This window comes from Marmota flaviventris, chromosome 11, assembly GCF_047511675.1.
Source record: "Marmota flaviventris isolate mMarFla1 chromosome 11, mMarFla1.hap1, whole genome shotgun sequence".
Lineage (NCBI taxonomy): Eukaryota > Metazoa > Chordata > Mammalia > Rodentia > Sciuridae > Marmota > Marmota flaviventris.
In genome coordinates, this window is record NC_092508.1 from 23273225 (window position 1) to 23291849 (window position 18625).

An 18625-nucleotide genomic window follows, 5' to 3' on the forward strand; every position below is an offset into this window, starting at 1 on the left:
GTGACGAAACTGATACAATGCAAGTATAAAAATAAATAAGGTCAAAAAAGATCTTTGATTATGAAGTTTGCTCAAACAAGTGAAGTTAAGCACATTGGTATGTTTTTAGCCTAGCTAAATGTCTTACAATAGGATAAATGCAATTGAGATGTCAGATACCTAGAGAATTTGCTTTGTGTTTTAAGCAGTATATATACAGAAACATTTTGTTCAGCTGCTCCCAGATTCATGAAAGTGAAAAAAATCAGATTACGTGATTACATAATTGAGTAAAAGAGCATCAGTGTTTTTCCATTAACAGATATGTCAACTGGTTTATAAGATGTCAGTGTTTAAGAGACATCTACAAAGAACAGGATAGCATAGTGGTTAAGAGGTCAGGTTCTGGATCCAGACCTCCTAGTAATAACATTCCCTCCTAACTAGAAGTAAACACAACATGGAAGAAATTACTTAAGGTAGCCAGATTTTTGTTTCCCCTCTGTAAAATAAGATGGTAATGACACCAATTTCATGGGGTTTTTGAAAGAATTAAAAGAATTATTAAATGTGACGTCTTAAAATAGTACTTAGCACCTAGTATATACCCGTTATTATTGCTGGCATGGTAAAAGATCAATTTGGGCCATAAGGGCTGTTATAAAGAAGAGATTAAACCAGAGCTCTGCCAAAGTCATTGTTTTCAGTTTACATGAGCTTCATTGAACTTGGGACAAATCATCTGAATTGAGGTGGATGTGGTGTGGGACAGTTCCCACACCCAGGTTTCGTTTTGAGTGTTAAATGTGTGCAAATACGAAAATTCAGGGTAAGACTTAGACCAGAACTGCCAAGTTTTAGATTACTCATTTCAGAACTAGTTAGCATATTCAATTTGGGGGGCAAACCCCTTTAACCACTTTTGCTGTTTTTTTAGCAAAGTTTACGACAATTTTTTTTCTTGCAAAAATTTTTTCATTTTGAATCTAGGTCTGTGATATATTTTCATCTTTGTTTCACCCATGAACTACTTTAGTTTTGGAGTTATTTTAATAATGCAGTATAAATTCCTGTGAATCTACTACTCCTTCTCCAAAAAGTTAAGATTTTGACCATAATCTGTTTTTCATATTACCTGGCTCCCCACCACATCACCACCACCATTCCATTCTCCTGACCATTTATTCTAAATTGTGTGGTCATTCTTGATTGTTTTAAAAAATTCTTTGCTTTCTTTTTAGAATCTCTTGATTTTCTCTTAAGTAATTTTTTTCTTTTAGTTGTTGACAGATTTCATAATACTGGGCTTGGTGGTGCACACCCATAATCCCAGCTACTCAAAAGCTGAGGCTAGTAAGACCCTGTCTCACAATATTTTTAAAAGGCTGGGGATGTAGCTGAGTGGTAGAGCACTTGCTTATCATGTATGAGGTCCTGGTTCTACTTCCAGAAGAAATAAAGAGGGGTTGGGGGAGAAAGAGAAAGTTATAGGTAATGTTTTGAGATACACATTTCTCATTGATAATACCATGATTAATTTTGGTATAGAAAATTACCTATGTTTCCTTCTTACTGAATCTCTTTTTGGAATTGTTTTTCCATATTAATATCCAATAGTTGTAATATTTCTTGCTATTTATAGCCAGAATATCTCTTATTAAACATAGATTGAAGATTAACTTTTTCTGGCCCATCCAATCTATGTGTTATATAGATTGAATGTTAATTTCCTTAAATTGTCCAAACTAAGGAAACCTTTCGTGATGCTATTTTTCATTTCTTCAAAATTAGCAACCTGCTAGTGGCTATTAAATGAGTTACCTGAATTGGACATTCAATTTTCTTCCCTTTCATCTTTGCTTTCTTACTTGTAGTGCATAACACCAGGATCCCCTTATGAATGAGAATACATTATGTTTCACACAGTGGGACTATCCTGTACAAATTAATGGACCAAAGTAAATAATTTTTCAGTGCATGCTGAATAAGTAAAGATAGCTAAAGATATGGAACCTTTAGGTCTTTCCTTTGAACATTAGTTTTAATCAGCTAAATCTGATTGAAAATGTTACCCTATTCTTAATTCAAAATCTTTGGCCAGTATTTCTACTCAAAAACAACCTTTATTATCTATACTATGAACATCAGTATCTAATGTCAATATCTAAGGCCTGACATAATAGCCCATAGCAACTTAGACAAATGGGACGAGTAGAGAGGAGCCCTGGAGTTTATGTCAAATGAATTAGAGCAGTAGTTTAGTGAGCCAATGTGCCAATTTGGAAATGGATTGTTTTATCTTGCTAAAGAGCTCTTTTTAAAATAAATTACGATCATAAAGCTGCCACCATTTACTATGCATAGACATGTTCAGAATTGGATCTCCCCATGAAAGCTGCTTTGTGCAGGTATTTAAGTTACTGCCAATAAGGCTAACAGCTCATCAAACAGAAAATCTGCTGCAGGAAAATACATGGGGGTTGGGGTGGCGGGGAAATGGTCAAAAAATATTTTGCTGTTATTCTGAGTGTCTGGTTAAGGTTTTCTCTGAAACAAGCTGACTTTCTAAAGTTGTTTTATAAAGATAATCTCCAAAGCCTTTAAAATAATGTAGCCTTGAATTATTGATTTTAATCAGTGTTCAAAACAATTTTAGGCAAAATATGAGAAATCAGATGAACATGTTTGCCACAAATAGTGCCAACAGTTTATGTTATTGATCTGAGAGAAACTCAGATAAAAATGAATTCCACTGAATGTGTGTGTACTTTGTGTGTGTGTATGTGTGTGTAAAATTAAACAGTATTCTTTCACACTAGAGATTATTCTTTCTACTTGCTTTCATTCAAACATACTAGCTTATGTTTTTTATAGCATATTGGAATGGCAAATTTATCTCTGTATCTTTCAAATTGTTGAAGAAATTACCAGAATGCCTTTTTGTGTGGTTTTATATAGTACCTCCTATGGAAGATTGTAAGGATCAAGAGCCTATTATGGACAACAATATTTCTCTGGTGCCTTTTGAGAGACCTGCTGTCATAGAGAAGCTCACGGGGAATATGGGAAAACGTAAAAGCTCCACTCCACAAAAGTTTGTGGGTAAGCAGTGCAAATGCTTTTGTTTCTTTACCAGGTGTCCTCAGTTGGAAAGGCAAGTTACTATGTATTAGAAATATATATGGGACATCTTAGGTCATGAAAAAATATTCATCTCTTCTCCATTTTTCTTTTCTACTCCCTGATACTCCATCGACATCACACTTATTTACACACACACACATAAACACACTTATTTACACACACAAACACACCCTTAGATATACAAGCATAAGAAAGAGAAGTAAAGACTGCTAATCATCAGTCTCCATCTAAAAATATAATAATATATAAATTGAAATAACATACAAAATAAAATATTATTAAAAAATAATTACACGTTATAAGGGCCCTATGATCTAGCCTTTTAGCCAGCTTTATAACTGTTTTTAATTTGGCAGTAATACCAGGATTTTTACTTTTTTTAACATGGTATTAATTCTTTTAGTATTTGATCTAGAATTAAGAGATTTTTTTCCCCAGAATTCTACATTAGAAAAATAATGTAGCAACCTACATTCAAGATACTTCTCATGTGAATCTATACTGTATATTTTGATCTTTGTTTTCCATCCAGCCTATGATTTTGAACTGAAAAGATTAGATATCATATATTTAGACTTGCCCTTTTCATATCCAAACCCTTAGATATTCTTTGGTACGCCCAGTGCTGGCATCATTCTAAATGCATGCTGTAAGTCATAGAGTGTCTCTAAGGATTTAAAAAAAAAATCAGCTTTTTTTTTTTTAGAAAGTAAACTTATATTCAACAGAAAGATTTGTTAAAGAAATGTCACTCACTGTGTATTTAATATATATATTCTTGAAGACTTATGTGTAGGTAAAAATAAGAAGAGAAAAGTACTAAAACAGATTCTCACATTCTAAATTCAGCATTGTAGGACATCCTGATTGAGGGGTGATTAGGAGAAAACCTTTTCTTTGGTTACTTCAGAAAGGAAGGAGTAATAAAATTCTGTTTCCATAACGTTTTGAGAAGGTTTCCTTTCTATCTAAAATCGAAGAACCAACAAATCAACAAAATACTGCTTTATGACCAGCTGGTGGAATTTAGTAAGAACTCACTGAAAGAAGCCTAATGAGTGACTCTAGGGGTCATATTAAGTCAGTTCAAGACTGTACTCAGAGCCCTACCTTGGGAACTTCTTTCTGTTACCCTTTCTTCTTTTTTATAGGTATCTTTGAGGGGGAGGAGGAGGGAAAACAGGAGATGGGAGATCAGAAACCATTACATTTATTTTTTAAAAATTAATTTATTGAAGGACATCAAATGCTTATATCCAACTAGACACTAAGTATAGTTGGAAAAATAAGAAATTTGTTAGTATTCTTCTTTGTCTTCTGAATTTATATAGTCTATTCTTTGTAACATTTTTGTCATGTTTCCTAAGACGGAAATGCTACTCTTAATTATATTCCTTAGAAAAGAGACAGATTTTTAGAAAATTACAGTATGAGTCTAAAGTAATGACATTAGATGTTTTTATGAAGAATGAGATTTTTTTTTCTTTATTTGGATTCTATCCTAAGAAGATATAGCAAAGAATAGCACAGTGACTATTTCAGTGCTTGTTCTTGAAATGAAACTTTTCATCATTCCATACTTGCCCAAAATTCCTTTTTTCCATCTCCCTCATTTAAATATTATTCTTTGACCTTGTCAAGGTCTCCTGGCCAATGATCTATGCACTTTATGCATTCTGTGTCTTCTGGCACTCTCATGCTAACATGCTTGACTCCTGCCTTGTTGTCCTGCCACCTTCTCTTGGTGAAACCTCACTATCTCATGGAGCTGACTGAGCATTTTTTCCATATTTATACCTCAGCGCGGCTAGTACTTTGGAGAAAAATCCCACAGTCAATAGATAAATGATTAACTAATCTCCAGTATCAGCTGGTCCATCCATACTATGTAGCAGCACTCCTCTAATCTCTCCCCAAACTTCTCTCCTGCTGCTATTTTGAACCTTTGTTCTCTGCAAGCTTCATATCTTATGCCTAGGGAATGAGTTGAAAAGATTTCAATATATTACCAATCCTATAGGATCATGTGCATCTTTGTTAATATTTTAGTCTTTATTTCCTTATTTCAGTAAAAGCACTATCCCTCCGATTCTCTCTTTTGGTGTCTGGAATTTTTCTATTATGTCCCCCCAGATACCTCACATGATTAGTTTTCCTTTTTCTCACTTGCCTATCAGTATTTAAGGTGATAAATTATAACCTTTTAAAAATTCCTTCAAGCCCAAGTCTCCTTCTAGTTATCACCCCCTACTTTCTCTTTCTCTTCAAAAATGGAATTGTTGAAAGAATTATGTACCTACTTTCCATGACTTCTTTCTTTCTTTTTCTTTTATCCTAGTTCATGTAACCTCCTTTCTTCCCTATGCTCCACTGAAATTATCCTCTGGATGTTGCAGCTTTCTTTCACAGTGCCAAGTCCAGTGGACCCTTTTAGGCTGTATCTCTTACCCAACTCCTGGCGAGCATTTGCCACTTTTGAATAGTCAGTTCCTTCTGAACATAATCTTTTCTTGGCTCCATGACGTTGATCTCTCCTTCATTTCCTCCAGCCAGCTTCCCTCATTGCTTCTTCTTATTCCTCTCTGTGTACTTATCCTTTTCAACTGTGCAGAAGTAGAGTACAATGGAGGACGCCATTCATATGTCTAAATAGTTTACTATTTTAAATAAAGCTGAAAAACAGATGTTCTACCCTCCTAACTTAGAAGGCTAAGTTCACATAAATATAGGATTCTCAGATTCCTTAGTACTCCACACCAGACATTGGCAGCATGAGCAGAACCACCTTCTGGCCTGCAGCCAGACCCCTCCCTTAGACCGATTCTTGGTTCTCTGTTATCAGAATGGTGCTCATGCACACATTTAGACACTCCTGTCTTGCATTTCCAAATTCTTTTTATACTGCACACCTATCACAAAAAGAGTAGTATCATGGCCATGCGTCAAGCTTAGGTGAATGCTCATCAGTGGCACAGTTGGTATTCAGGAGAATGGAACTCATGAACAAAACTGTACAGACTGGAAGCACACTTGGAGCCATTTGATAAAGGAATTCTGGGGTCTGAAAGTTCCCAGACTATGGTCTGGGCAGTGAGCCTGATAGGCACATTCTTTTTTAAAAAAAAAAAATTCATTTTTTAGTTACAGATGGACACAATATCTTTATTTTATTTTTATGTGATGCTGAGGATTGAACGAAGTGCCTCACACATGGTAGACGAGTGCTCTACCTCTGAGCTACAACCCTAGCCCATTATTTTAGCCCTAGAAACTCCTCATTCCATGATGGGCAAGGCCTAGAGCTTTCTAAACATGATGCCAAGTTCAGGAATACCAGTTGGCTTTATCTATAAGATGACATAAAATTGTTTCCCAGGTTCTATTTCTGACTCTTCTTCACAGTTTACCTGTTGCTGAGTGATAATAGTGTGTCCCATGCTTCAGATCAACTTCTATCAACTGATGACTCTCATGTCTACATCTTAAACCCAGATCTCTCTCCTAAGTTTGACACTTTATCTAGGGGCTTACTGGAATGACTATTTCTCATAGAGCCCCCAAACTGAATTTATCATCTTTTTTATCTGTCATCCACTAAGTTTCCCAAGCCAGAAAACTGTGCTTCATGCTTCCTTTCTCTTTCTCGTTGTCTACATCTAGATAAACATCAAGCCCTGACTACTGTATTTTAAAATTTCATTTAAAAATACATTTCATTTTAAAATCCATTCTGTTGGTTTTTTCTCCACTTGCACTGATATTACACAGTTCAAGCCACCCTGATCGTGATCGCAACTTCCTAAATCCTCTTGTTAAATGAATATCTAATCAGACTATTTCCCTGTTTAACCCCTTCAGTTCCTGTTGCTCTTAGGATAAAATTCCAATTCCTTTGCTGTGAATGAGCCCTGTATTATATTATCTGGTTCATCTTTATTATCTGTTTCCTCTCAGGTCTGCTGAAATATAAGCACTTCCTTATTTATAAGTCATGCCCTCTTGCCTGAGCTTTCCCACCAGAGGCTCTACCCCCACGTTTCTTTGCTTCACTAGTGTTGGCCACCACATTCTTATTCCTGACACCACCTTCTTCGTGAAGTCTTTCTTTACTCCCCTAGTATGAGTTAAATATGTCTCTTATTTGACCCTATAGCATACACTGAGCTGTATTATAAATGGTCATTAAATTGCTGTCATTCCCTCAAAACTGTAAGCTCTTTGAGAATATAGATCAGGTTTATGTAATGTAACTTTGAAACTCTTGACATTACAATATCTTAAATTGGATGCCATGAAATAACTTCTCATCATTTTTTCTTCAATTTTTTATTACTCCAATCATTACCCTGATCTGTCTTTGGAGCCATTTCTTCAAATCTGAAATAATACTGACTACCTGAATGTGCTTTTCCAGAATGCAGCTCTCTGGATCCACTTTTGCTATCATGATTATAAATTATATTTAGCATACTAAATGTAAGAATTCTACATATATTTTTAAGAAACATTTATCTATAAGATTTACCTATCGGAATAACTAGACAAATACCACATTGTTTTAGTGACAGAATTTTTAATTGAGAAACTATTCTGTCATCTGCAATACTTTGAGAAAAATTAAAGTTACCTTTCCTATTTCAGGTACCAAAACTGTTGTATAGTTAATGTTCAGGCATTATATTGAATATTAGAGTAAAATTATATTCATTTAAGTAGATATTAAAGAAAAACCACAAAGATATTTTAAGCAAGAAAAAGCACAGAAAACTAACAATGTATGTCCATAACAGCATCATCACGCATATCTGAATAAGAAAGTGATGATGTAAAAATGAGTAACTGTCAATTTTTAGCAACAAAGTTATAAAACACGAGATCCTCCAAGATTATGAGCAAGTACATGTAGAAATAACCCCTAACTTATTTTTTTAATTTTTTTAGTTGTCAATGGATCTTTTATTTATTTATATATGGTGCTGAGGATCGAACCCAGGGCCTAACACATGCCAGGCAAGCGCTCTACCACTGAGCCATGACTCCAGCCCCCCAACTTATTTTTAGGTAGCCTCAAACTTCATTTTACTAGGTGATGCAATTTTTTAAAGTATTCTAATAAGGACTTTTTTGAATCCTTCACAATGATATACATTGTGTTGACGTTTTTCTCAAATAACAGTAAAATAAACCAAATTAATCCTACACAAGAGTGATGTGAGCTATTATAACCAAATAACTCTTGCTTTCATGATCTTAGTAGCTTGGTCACTGTGTTTGAAATATGCAAATCAAGCATAGTCTCTGACTTATTTTCACCTCATATTTATTCTTTTGCTAGAGTCCCTAAGCTTTATGCAAGTAAGAAATTCAATAGAAAGTGAAAACAAGATAAACATACCTTTCGGGCTAAATGTGGTCTTGTGATGGCATTAGAATAAGTTCACATGACTTTTTGTGACTAGTTCTCTTTTCATAGTTAGAATGTCTCTGGGTCTCAGCAAAAGTAAAGAGCCCAAACACTGGATCTGAAGAAAAAGATATATCATTTTATGGAAAAATGGAAGTGATTTCTTAACTTTATTCCCTTTTATAACTTTTAATCCGTTAACTGATTTCATTATTTTTTCCTTTTTCTTTTCTCTTTCTCCTCCTTCCAGGGGAAAAGCTCATGCGATTCAGCTACCCAGATATTCATTTTGATATGAACTTAACATATGAGAAGGAGGCTGAGCTGATGCAGTCTCACATGATGGACCAAGCCATCAACAATGCAATCACCTACCTTGGAGCTGAGGCCCTTCACCCTCTGATGCCGCACCCGCCAAGCACAATCGCTGAGGTGGCCCCAGTTATAAGCTCAGCTTATTCTCAGGTCTATCATCCAAACAGGATAGAAAGACCCATTAGCAGGGAAACCTCTGATAGTCATGAAAACAACATGGATGGCCCTATCTCTCTCATCAGACCAAAGAGTCGACCCCAGGAAAGAGAGGCCTCTCCCAGCAATAGCTGCCTGGATTCAACTGACTCAGAAAGCAGCCATGATGACCACCAGTCCTACCAAGGAAACCCTGCCTTAAATCCCAAGAGGAAACAAAGCCCAGCTTACATGAAGGAGGATGTCAAGGCTTTGGATACCACCAAGGCTCCCAAGGGCTCACTGAAGGACATCTATAAGGTTTTTAATGGAGAAGGAGAACAGATAAGGGCCTTCAAGTGTGAGCACTGCCGAGTCCTTTTCCTAGACCATGTCATGTATACTATTCACATGGGCTGCCATGGCTACCGGGACCCACTGGAATGCAACATCTGTGGCTATCGAAGCCAGGACCGTTACGAGTTTTCATCACACATTGTTCGAGGGGAGCACACATTCCACTAGGCCTTTTCATTCCAAAAGGGACCCCTATGAAGTAAAGGACTGCACATGAAGAAATACTGCACTTACAATCCCACCTTCCCTCAGATGTTGGCATACCGTTTTTTAAAAAATATTATTACTGTCAATAATTCTTATTTTGTGGACGCAGTGTCATTTGCTCTGCCTAATTACAATGAGGAAGAAGCAGAAGAGAGAAGGGACAGGGAATATTGTTTCCTGATAACTTGGCTTGTTTATTTTATGGGAACTTAAAGCAGTTCATATCTGCCACATATAGATATAAGGTATACCGTGCTTTGAAAAAATCACTTGATTCATATAGATTCACCTAAGATATTCTAATTTGCCACTGATGTTCAGGATTATGATGGAAGGCAGGAAATTTTAGGGTTTTCTGGGTAGGACTTCAGCGATTTCAAATGGTATAAGTAATTTTACTCTTCAAAGAAGAACTTGTTTCAAAATGTAAACTGGTTTTTTGTTCTTTAGAGATTATGGAATACAAACACATTGTTATTTTCAGTGATAACTCCTAGGATGAGTTCAGTCGTCGTGGGTTCTATGTTTACTTCCCCTACGGAATTTATAATTCAGTATGTTTTACACTGTACCATATAGCAAAACTTTTAAACTACAGGTAGTTAAGGACCACTGTAATACATCTGAGGTCCTTTGATCTTATTTTTCTAAACTTAAGCACTGTTTTTCCATAGTTTTGATGACTGGCATTTTATAGACACCCTGGCAGCCTTACTTTTAACACCTTTAATAGTATTTTTATGTAGTTTTCAGAATAACATATGGTCTACAAGAGGGGATAAGAGGCAGTCAGTAATTTCCAGGTGGGACTCCACTTTTCATAAATTTGGGATTTTTTTTGAAAGTTGTGATGGCGGCATAGTATGTGTATTTGTTTCTAAAAGTATGCTTACAGTAGTCACTTTATCAGCATTTAATCAGTGTTAACCAGTCAGCAGAAAAATATAATTAGGCTAACAGTAGGGGGAAAACCCACTAGAAATCCCTTTTCTGGTATTTCTCTCTTCACTGGTTCTTTCAAGCTGTGACCACTCAGTGTTGTGTCCATAGTTCATTCCTCTTTTACTCTTGGAGTAGAAGGTCCTAAAACTTGTGCTATATAGGCTACTTCGTTCAAAATCTTGAAGCAATTGCTTATTTGACCTGAATGTGGTAACTTGAACCTTACAAGGTTATTGAACTAGGGCTATTCTAGTATTTCTTCAGTAACAATATTCACTACTTTTGCTGCAGAGAAAAGGGAACTTCTTTGTAATCTGTTCACTGGGCTACACATCAAAGAAGCAACAAAATTTGCTCTTATCCTTCTTATAGTATAGAATATGACAGAACCTTCAAGCAAAAGTGCTGCACACTTTTCTGTGTTTTTTTTTTTAAAGACATTCATCCCTGTAAATCCCTTAGTACAGAATTTTCCATCTTTTAATTTATACAGAACATATGTTGCCATATTTCATGTGCAGATTTTAATTTCATTTATGTGGGTGTTCTTTTTTTTTGTTGTTTTTTCTTTCCATTCAACAGCATTAGAGGGGAGGAACCAAGTGATGCTGATTCTCAAGTCATTTGAGGGGAAACAGGGGAAGGTAGAACTTGCTGCTTGTGTTTGGGGAAAACAGGCCTGACCATGACTGGATTATGTGATAAACATTTGTGAATATTGAACTTTCTATTAAGCAGTAACTAATTGCTGCTCTAAAAGATCATAAAATAGAATGCAACAGTGTGGTGTGAGAAGTATCAAGACTAGAAAACTGTAGTCAGATTAGCAAATCTGGCCCCAGTGCTGCTGTTAATTCATTTTCTAGTTTACCGTTTGCTTATTTAAGCAACTTCTAAGCACTAACACATAACTGGGTAAAAATAGTTATAATTTGGCTCTCTCTTTTACTAAGTTCTATTATAATTATTTTTGGAGAAATGTCCAAACTGTTCCTTTAAATCTGAGAAATGCACCAAAACAGAGATGTATAGAATGCCAACTGTTATTTTTTTTTTCCTGCATGCCTTGGTACATTGTGAACATTATTCAAAGATAAAGCATGTCTTTGAGGCTTTCTCACCCCCACCTATCCTAACTCCTTCCAAATCATAATTGAAATGACATTTCTATTTTCCTTTTAGATGAGGTTAAAATAATTTTAAGGCTCATGATTTTGTGTTTTACTGTAATTTAGGGAAACATTTGGATGCCAGTCACTATGTTCACAATTTTGCCTGTGTATGAATTTCTGCTGGCATCATTTATGAATTTTATTTCTTTTTTTTTTCACTTGAATAATCACTTACCTACCTGCCCTGGGATGAAACTGAATTTAGGTGGACCTAAAGAATTGTATAGTTCCCCTGTGAAGACAGTACTAATGCACTCTCTTTTTCTGATTTCATTTTTATGAGAAACTATTTACTGAAAGGAGCTAATACTTGTGAATGTATATTTGCTACAAATGTATACTTGCATTTTCTTAGCTTCATGATATGAGGAACAGAAAGAGATGATGGATCAAGGTGTGTCTGGGACAAATGAGGACAAGGTCAATTCACATTTGTAGGTTAGAAAGAATTTTTGTGAACACAGTGCTTTCTGAGAAACACTGGATGGCTATATTTGCATGCCCCTTCATCAAAAAGGGAAATATGCAACGTGGTAGCACCTAAAAATAAATACGAGGGTCAGACACAAAATAAATCAAAGGTTTTACATAACAGTTGTATGCCCAATTTATTTAGGTGAGATTTCACAGTGCAGAAAGTATTTGAGGGGCATGAAAATGGGTTATCCTCTGTATTTTCCAATCTGGCAAAAATCCAGAAATTCATCACATCTCTTTGCCCTAATTTTGCCCAGATTTTTTTTTCATCTCCAGCTCTTTTTGGAAAAGGTTGCTGCCTCTTTGGAATAGTGATAGTCTCTTTTAAAAAGCCATAGTAGGCTTTTTAAAACAATGAAAGTGGCCAGTAGGCGGATAGAAAGAAAGAGATTTGAAGATGTTGAAACATTCCCTTAAGAATTTTCTGGAGGGACAAAATAGAAGAATGAGAGCCTAGAATCCGGATTGGGGACAAAGTAGGAAGTTTCTGTCTTACATACATACAGGCAGTTGTATGAATCAGTGCATGTGCTGTGCGTGTGTATCACACACATTCTTTAAAAGGAAAGTCAAGAAGCAAAAAGATATTAGATGTTACAAGAACATAGAGATTTAAAATTATAGTTAATACCTGATTGTATTAAAAAATAATAAGATGTTACTAGTGTGTCTTTAGGACTAGTGGCAATTATTAAACTTAAATCTTTGGGTCTTTATGATCTACTTCCAGAACAAAGTGAAACAATGAAAAAAATTTAAGATGATTGATAAAAATTTAAAGAAATATAAATTCATTTTTGAAAAGGAAGAAAATATAGAAAAAATAGTAACTTTTACTTGTTGGTAAATAGAGAAAGAGAAGAATATTTTCATGAGCTTTTAAAAATTTATTGTTTTTGTGTTTCAGTTATACAACTCCCAAACCATGAAGTGTTTAGATTTTATAGATGTTTATCAAAATTTACACCAGATAAGTCATCCAGATGAAAAATTATGTTTTAAATATTTTCCAAATCTTATTTCATCCTATCTCCAAATGGTTTGTTGGGGTAGAAAAAGAACGTAAGAGGCTGCAGAAATATAAATAAAAAACTATATGCCCCTAATTTTTAACAGACAGAATTTAAACTATAAGAGAGGTGCTACCTACATTTTTTAAAAACTTTGGATTGTTCATTTTGTTTTTTAAAAAAGTTACATTTGTGGTCCTCTTCAGTTATATTTTATATATTATTTTAGTAAGTACTCTCTGTTTGATTGTTCTATAGCAGAAAATTCTCCAAATGCAAAAGAAAAAAAAAAGTGGGAGTGAAATTGAAGTTTGTACATACAAAAGTTATTTTAGAAATATTTTTAATTCTCCAGTTTCTGCAAAATAATTAAAATATACAGTAACTGGTCTCTGAAAATCCTGAATTTAATGTATTAAATACTTATAAACATTTTTATATTGGTGCCTTTTTAAAATGCATTGAGAGTGTTGGTTAGCTATTTTAGCCCTACAACACTTTTATTGTGTATTTTTTAAAATTACTTAAAATTGAATACTGTATAATTCATCTTTATGTTCTTAGGGAAAACTGCTAAAGCAATTTTCAATACAGAAACTTTCAGCTTAGCTGCTAAAAGCAAATGGAAACTTTGAAACCAAATTTTAGTTTTTTTAGTTTGATAGTATTTTTGAATCCCATCCCAATATTATATAGGTAAAATAGAAGGTGGGGTGAAATTTTAGCTGTGAATTCATTTATGGTATGTGCTTTTGTTTTGTTTTTAAGAGAGAATAAGTTCTGTATCACACAAGGATTTATTAGTAGAATTTTGAGTCCAAAAAAATGCAGTGTTGTTTTTAATTTTTATCCCCAGACTAGTGTTATTCTAGTCTTGGAACCTCTCTATCTTCTAATCTGTTAATGTTTTATGGAATAATGTAAAAAAGCAGATAATTAATTCTCCTTGAATGAAGCAAAACTGAACAGTTAAATCACATTGCTATCCTCCAAAGCCTAATCTCAAATGGTTTCAGACCATGGTTGTGTATTACCTGCAGTGGATGTGTTAGGATATGACAGCTTTTTAAATATGAGCTGCTGATTATGTAAAGCAAATGTCATATGACCAAGAAGCTGTGATATGCTAGTGTTTCTTTTTATCATAGTGTATTGCTAGGCCAAATAATGACACCTTGAATATTTTTACATTTATTGCAGAAACCTAAAATTTTGGAATTTCCATAAGGTTTCCTATAACATTCTCTTTGTAGCTTTTTAGTTTTATCTTGCTGTACTGTAAGTTTGTGGATATTTTTCACATGCACTCTCAGAAATAAGTTCTGTTCATGGGATTTTTCCCCCATATCATCATATTTGTATATTTTCTGTATAAATTTGTTATTAATTAACCTTTATTCCATACAGAATGGTACATGAATAACTAGTTTTCTAAGATGTCCTTTTTATTGTGAATAAAACATAAAATTTAGAGGCCCTCTGCTACACCACATAAAGTGTAGCATGTAACTTCATATAGGTACAAATAAGCCAGTTTGCAGCAAATTGGGCCTTTAGATTACCTCACATGACATACAGAAAGAAGTGCTTCTTGAACAGGTGGAGGTCACTGAATCCCCTACTATGCACTTACCAGGATTTCACTTAATTTAATTTACTGGAAATGGATTAAAAAAAAATACACTGTAAAAAGAGAAGGACTCGATTTTATTTTTTGTTGTAGATTTCTTTTGTTCTTTTTTTAAAAAAATAGTTCAAATTCTGCAACTATGATTAAAAAAAGAAGAAGAAAAGAAAAAAAAAATTGTCTGTCCAGCACTCTTTGATTTTGAACATAAATCACTTTCCCTTTTTGTGACTAAATTCTCTTCTTAAATTCTTTACACTCTCCCCACCTCTCTCTCCTCTCTGTGCATCTTCCATCACTGTGTCTGGATGCCTTTGCCTGGCTTTCCTCCTACTGGTTAGAAGATTAGGTCAACTCTTACTTCAAATTCATTGTTCCCTTCAGTCTTAATTTTTTGTTTGTGATTTTTTGTTGGCTGTATAATCTGCTGACATATTTTTATACTCAAGTGTAGTTTTATATTAAAAAGAAAAGTGGTTGGATTGAAAAAGTAAGCTATATAACCTTTGTGTTACTTTCACTTTCAAATATTGGGTACCTAAAATATGACTCCAGAGATTATGTAATCCAACTATGGTGTATCTGCCTTCCTTTTTATCAGATTTTACCTTTTGATTTGGCTTTCCTCTGAAAATGTAAATCATGAGAGATTGAACAATTTTTTGCAAGTATTTAGAAAGATGTTAAAAATGTAGAGAAAAGAGTCTTAAATTTTCTCCCACTTTGGGAGAAGAATGCTTTAACATTACTATAATAATATTCCAGGTGTGGGGGGGTGGGGTCCTCAGGCCCCATGTTTGTTCTTAACAGTTGGACCTTTTAGACCATGTGTTATTTGCAATCCTAGAATGGTTTTAAAAGATTCTCTACTTTCCTTCTTTACAAGTGCAATACTCCTCTTGAAGTCTTAAAAACTATGGTGATTTTTTTTTTTTCTTTTCAGAACTGTTCTATCTTTAGCTAATGATAAAAAGAAACCTGTGGAAATCTTAGTATGTTAAGGGACACAACAGGCAAAGAGAAAAACACTCCACTATCAAAAGGTTAGATAACATAGAAATCCCTGGTCTGGTCACGTGTTATCTTTATTTAGGCTAAATTTTCACTGAACTTAGTTATCTTTGCCTGAGAAATGTGACCTAAAGTTAAAATACCGATAAACTGAATATTTTTCTTAGATCCTGCCCAATGCTCTAAGAAACTAATATTTAATATTTCTTATTTCATTTCTCATCTTTTGGAAATGAATTATGAAAGCACTTAGGTCAATTTTAAATGTACATCACCTATTGGGGAAAATTTTTTTTAATATATGGAGCAACCCTGTTTTCATACAAAATTTAAGTAAGAAGTATTTTCATATCGTTCATATTTATATGTAGTGTGCTGGTTTTCTTTCTTTTCTTTTTTTTAAATACCTGTGTTCCTGTAGTAAAACTGCTGTAATGTAAATACATGTTTTGTTAAAAAATGACATTTCTTTGGCATTTCTTTTAAAGGCAGTTACTGCATTTGTACAGTATGTGTCTTGGCCATTTAAATTTTTTTTTTCTTTAACAATACCAAAGGTAATTAGACGATTTTAAAGACTAATTGCTTGACAGTTTCTAGGATATTCTGAGTTTTAGAAGCAAAAAAACAAAAACAAACAAAAAAAAAGGTCAAACCAGTAAACCTCATTTTTTTTTCAAACTAATAATTTGGGAAAATAAAACTATTGTTTAAAAAAGAATATATATATAAATATATGTAAAATTAAAATTCCAGACCTTGTATGTCAGGTTTGCTCAGTGTAATGTAGTTTTTTTAAGGCTCAAATACCATACCTCAGAAAATGGGGTTTACTATGGAAATGCTGAAACAGTCTTTGCAGCTGTGTGACAAGTCACTCTTGCTATGTACTGATTTGGAGACCTCCGCTAAACAGGTTTATCACTGCAGACTAAAATGTGGGACTTGTATTTTCTTTGTTTTTAATGCACACCCATACATGCTTTTTGCATGTATGTGGTAATGTGTATATGTGTATGAATGTTGTATATGCATGTGTGAGTGTGTGTCTGTATGTGTGTACAACTAAAGAAGCTGCAGAAACTTTGTAATACTTTGTGAAAAGGATTATATTATAAAGGTTTGTACTGTCTGAGTGCACAGCTACTGGAATAAATTTAGGGAATCTCAGGAACAAGCATATAATTTGTCCAAGATTTATTTCTTCTCAGAAGTGTAAGTGCAGTTTTTAATTCTGTATATTATTTAATATTTTACCAATAAAATAAACTTCTGACATAAAAAAGTTTGCTATAAAAACTTTCTGGTGAAAATTCTGTGTGTGCAAATACATCTTCCAAATACGGAAGACAGTTCTGTTGAATAGCACCAGGCTTATTATCATTGCCACTGTGTATGGGTCATACTTTTGGTCCTAGAGAATTGAATACATGTGATTCCAGCAACCCTCATCTCAATCTTTAGTTAATCTCCATCATTATATGTAGACCACTAAGGCAGAGAATAATTATATGGATTTTGAAGGAAGACATCTCTACCATTCAGACAGTTTTCATATAAATCTTATTTTACCTTTAAAACAAATTTAAGAGGTATATGTGTCATAGCCTAACCCCTTTTTCTAGAAGAAGGAGTAAAACCTAAGGATAGAAAGTTGTGGCTCCAAAATGCACAATGAATTTCATATGTGGTCCAAGTAATGGTCAGTAATCAGAAAAGAGCATTTCTTAGGAGTCAGACCAAGATAAAAGTAAAAATTAAGTCTCAGAATTGCTCAATATCATTGGCATAAGTTTGGTTGCTAGTTCTGCTTCTTGTTGTACTGCCACTATGCAAATACAAACTTCATATCTCTTGGATGCTACAAATAGTTTATATTTTACTATGATAGATTTGTTCTGTAACAAAACATCTTCAGAACCAGAAATATAGATGGACATATGATTGCACACTCATTTTTTTTTTTAGCTTTAGCTATCTGCTAAAAGTCCACCACCACATTTGAGATAACTATTAGTCTTTTCTTTATCAATAAACATTTACAGAGTTTCATGGATATTTATCACATTCCCCAATGATTTCACTTTCAATGTCACGCAGAATGAAAAATTCTACAAATTCAAATGAAATTATACTTCCTTTATAATAAATACTAACCTAATAGGGAAAAGGGGTTGCAAATGAGAACTAATGATAGCCATGTGAAGAGGATGAGTATTCTAAATTATTCCACATGATGGGCCCCTTCAAAATCAGCACACACACACACACACAAAAATTCTACTTTCTGATATTCACAAGAGCCAAATGAAAAAGATTCTTTTGAAAGCCATGCCATCTGTTCTTGACTTCCACTGCAATAGAGTCAGAAATGAAATAAATGAGATCTTGATATGATTGTAAGACATTTTATCAGGATACTTAAGCCCAAGGAGTTACCTTCAGATACAAGCCACATGGTGAAGGAATTTCATTTTAGTTACTTTTCGCAAATCTACCCCCTATTATTAGGAGATTCTAACTAAATCTCATTTTTGTTGTCTATTTTGTTAGTAACCCTACTGAAATCACCAAATGTGGTTTTTGTTTTTTAACCTTAGTAGTAGTTCCGACAGGGATACCAATTGACAAATACGAATTTGACCACTTTTCTCCTCTTTGGCATAATACCTAAAGGAGGTGTTTTCATAAACTACCCAATGGGCAAATGGGAGAAACTGACCAAGAAGATAAAGTGATTGGGACATCCATAATTCCAAATAATAGTGGATCAAAGCAGAGAGAGATACAAAGATATGCTTAGTTTGAGAAAAGTCAATGTGTGAGTCTTTTCTTTCTATATCCT

At 34.1% G+C, this 18625-nt stretch overlaps 1 protein-coding gene across 4 annotated transcripts in view; it reads left to right on the forward strand.

The window, feature by feature from the left end:
- Ikzf2 (IKAROS family zinc finger 2) overlaps nucleotides 1-17065 on the forward strand; it is a 150759-nt gene extending 133694 nt beyond the window's left edge. For all 4 annotated transcript variants that reach the window (XM_027941802.2, XM_071618841.1, XM_071618842.1 and 1 more), the window contains 2 exons: nucleotides 2938-3081; nucleotides 8778-17065. In XM_027941802.2, the coding sequence (XP_027797603.1) occupies nucleotides 2938-3081; nucleotides 8778-9502 (869 nt within the window). In that variant the 3' untranslated portion in view covers nucleotides 9503-17065. The remainder of the gene's footprint in view (nucleotides 1-2937; nucleotides 3082-8777) is intronic.
- The last annotated feature ends 1560 nt before the right edge of the window (nucleotides 17066-18625 follow it).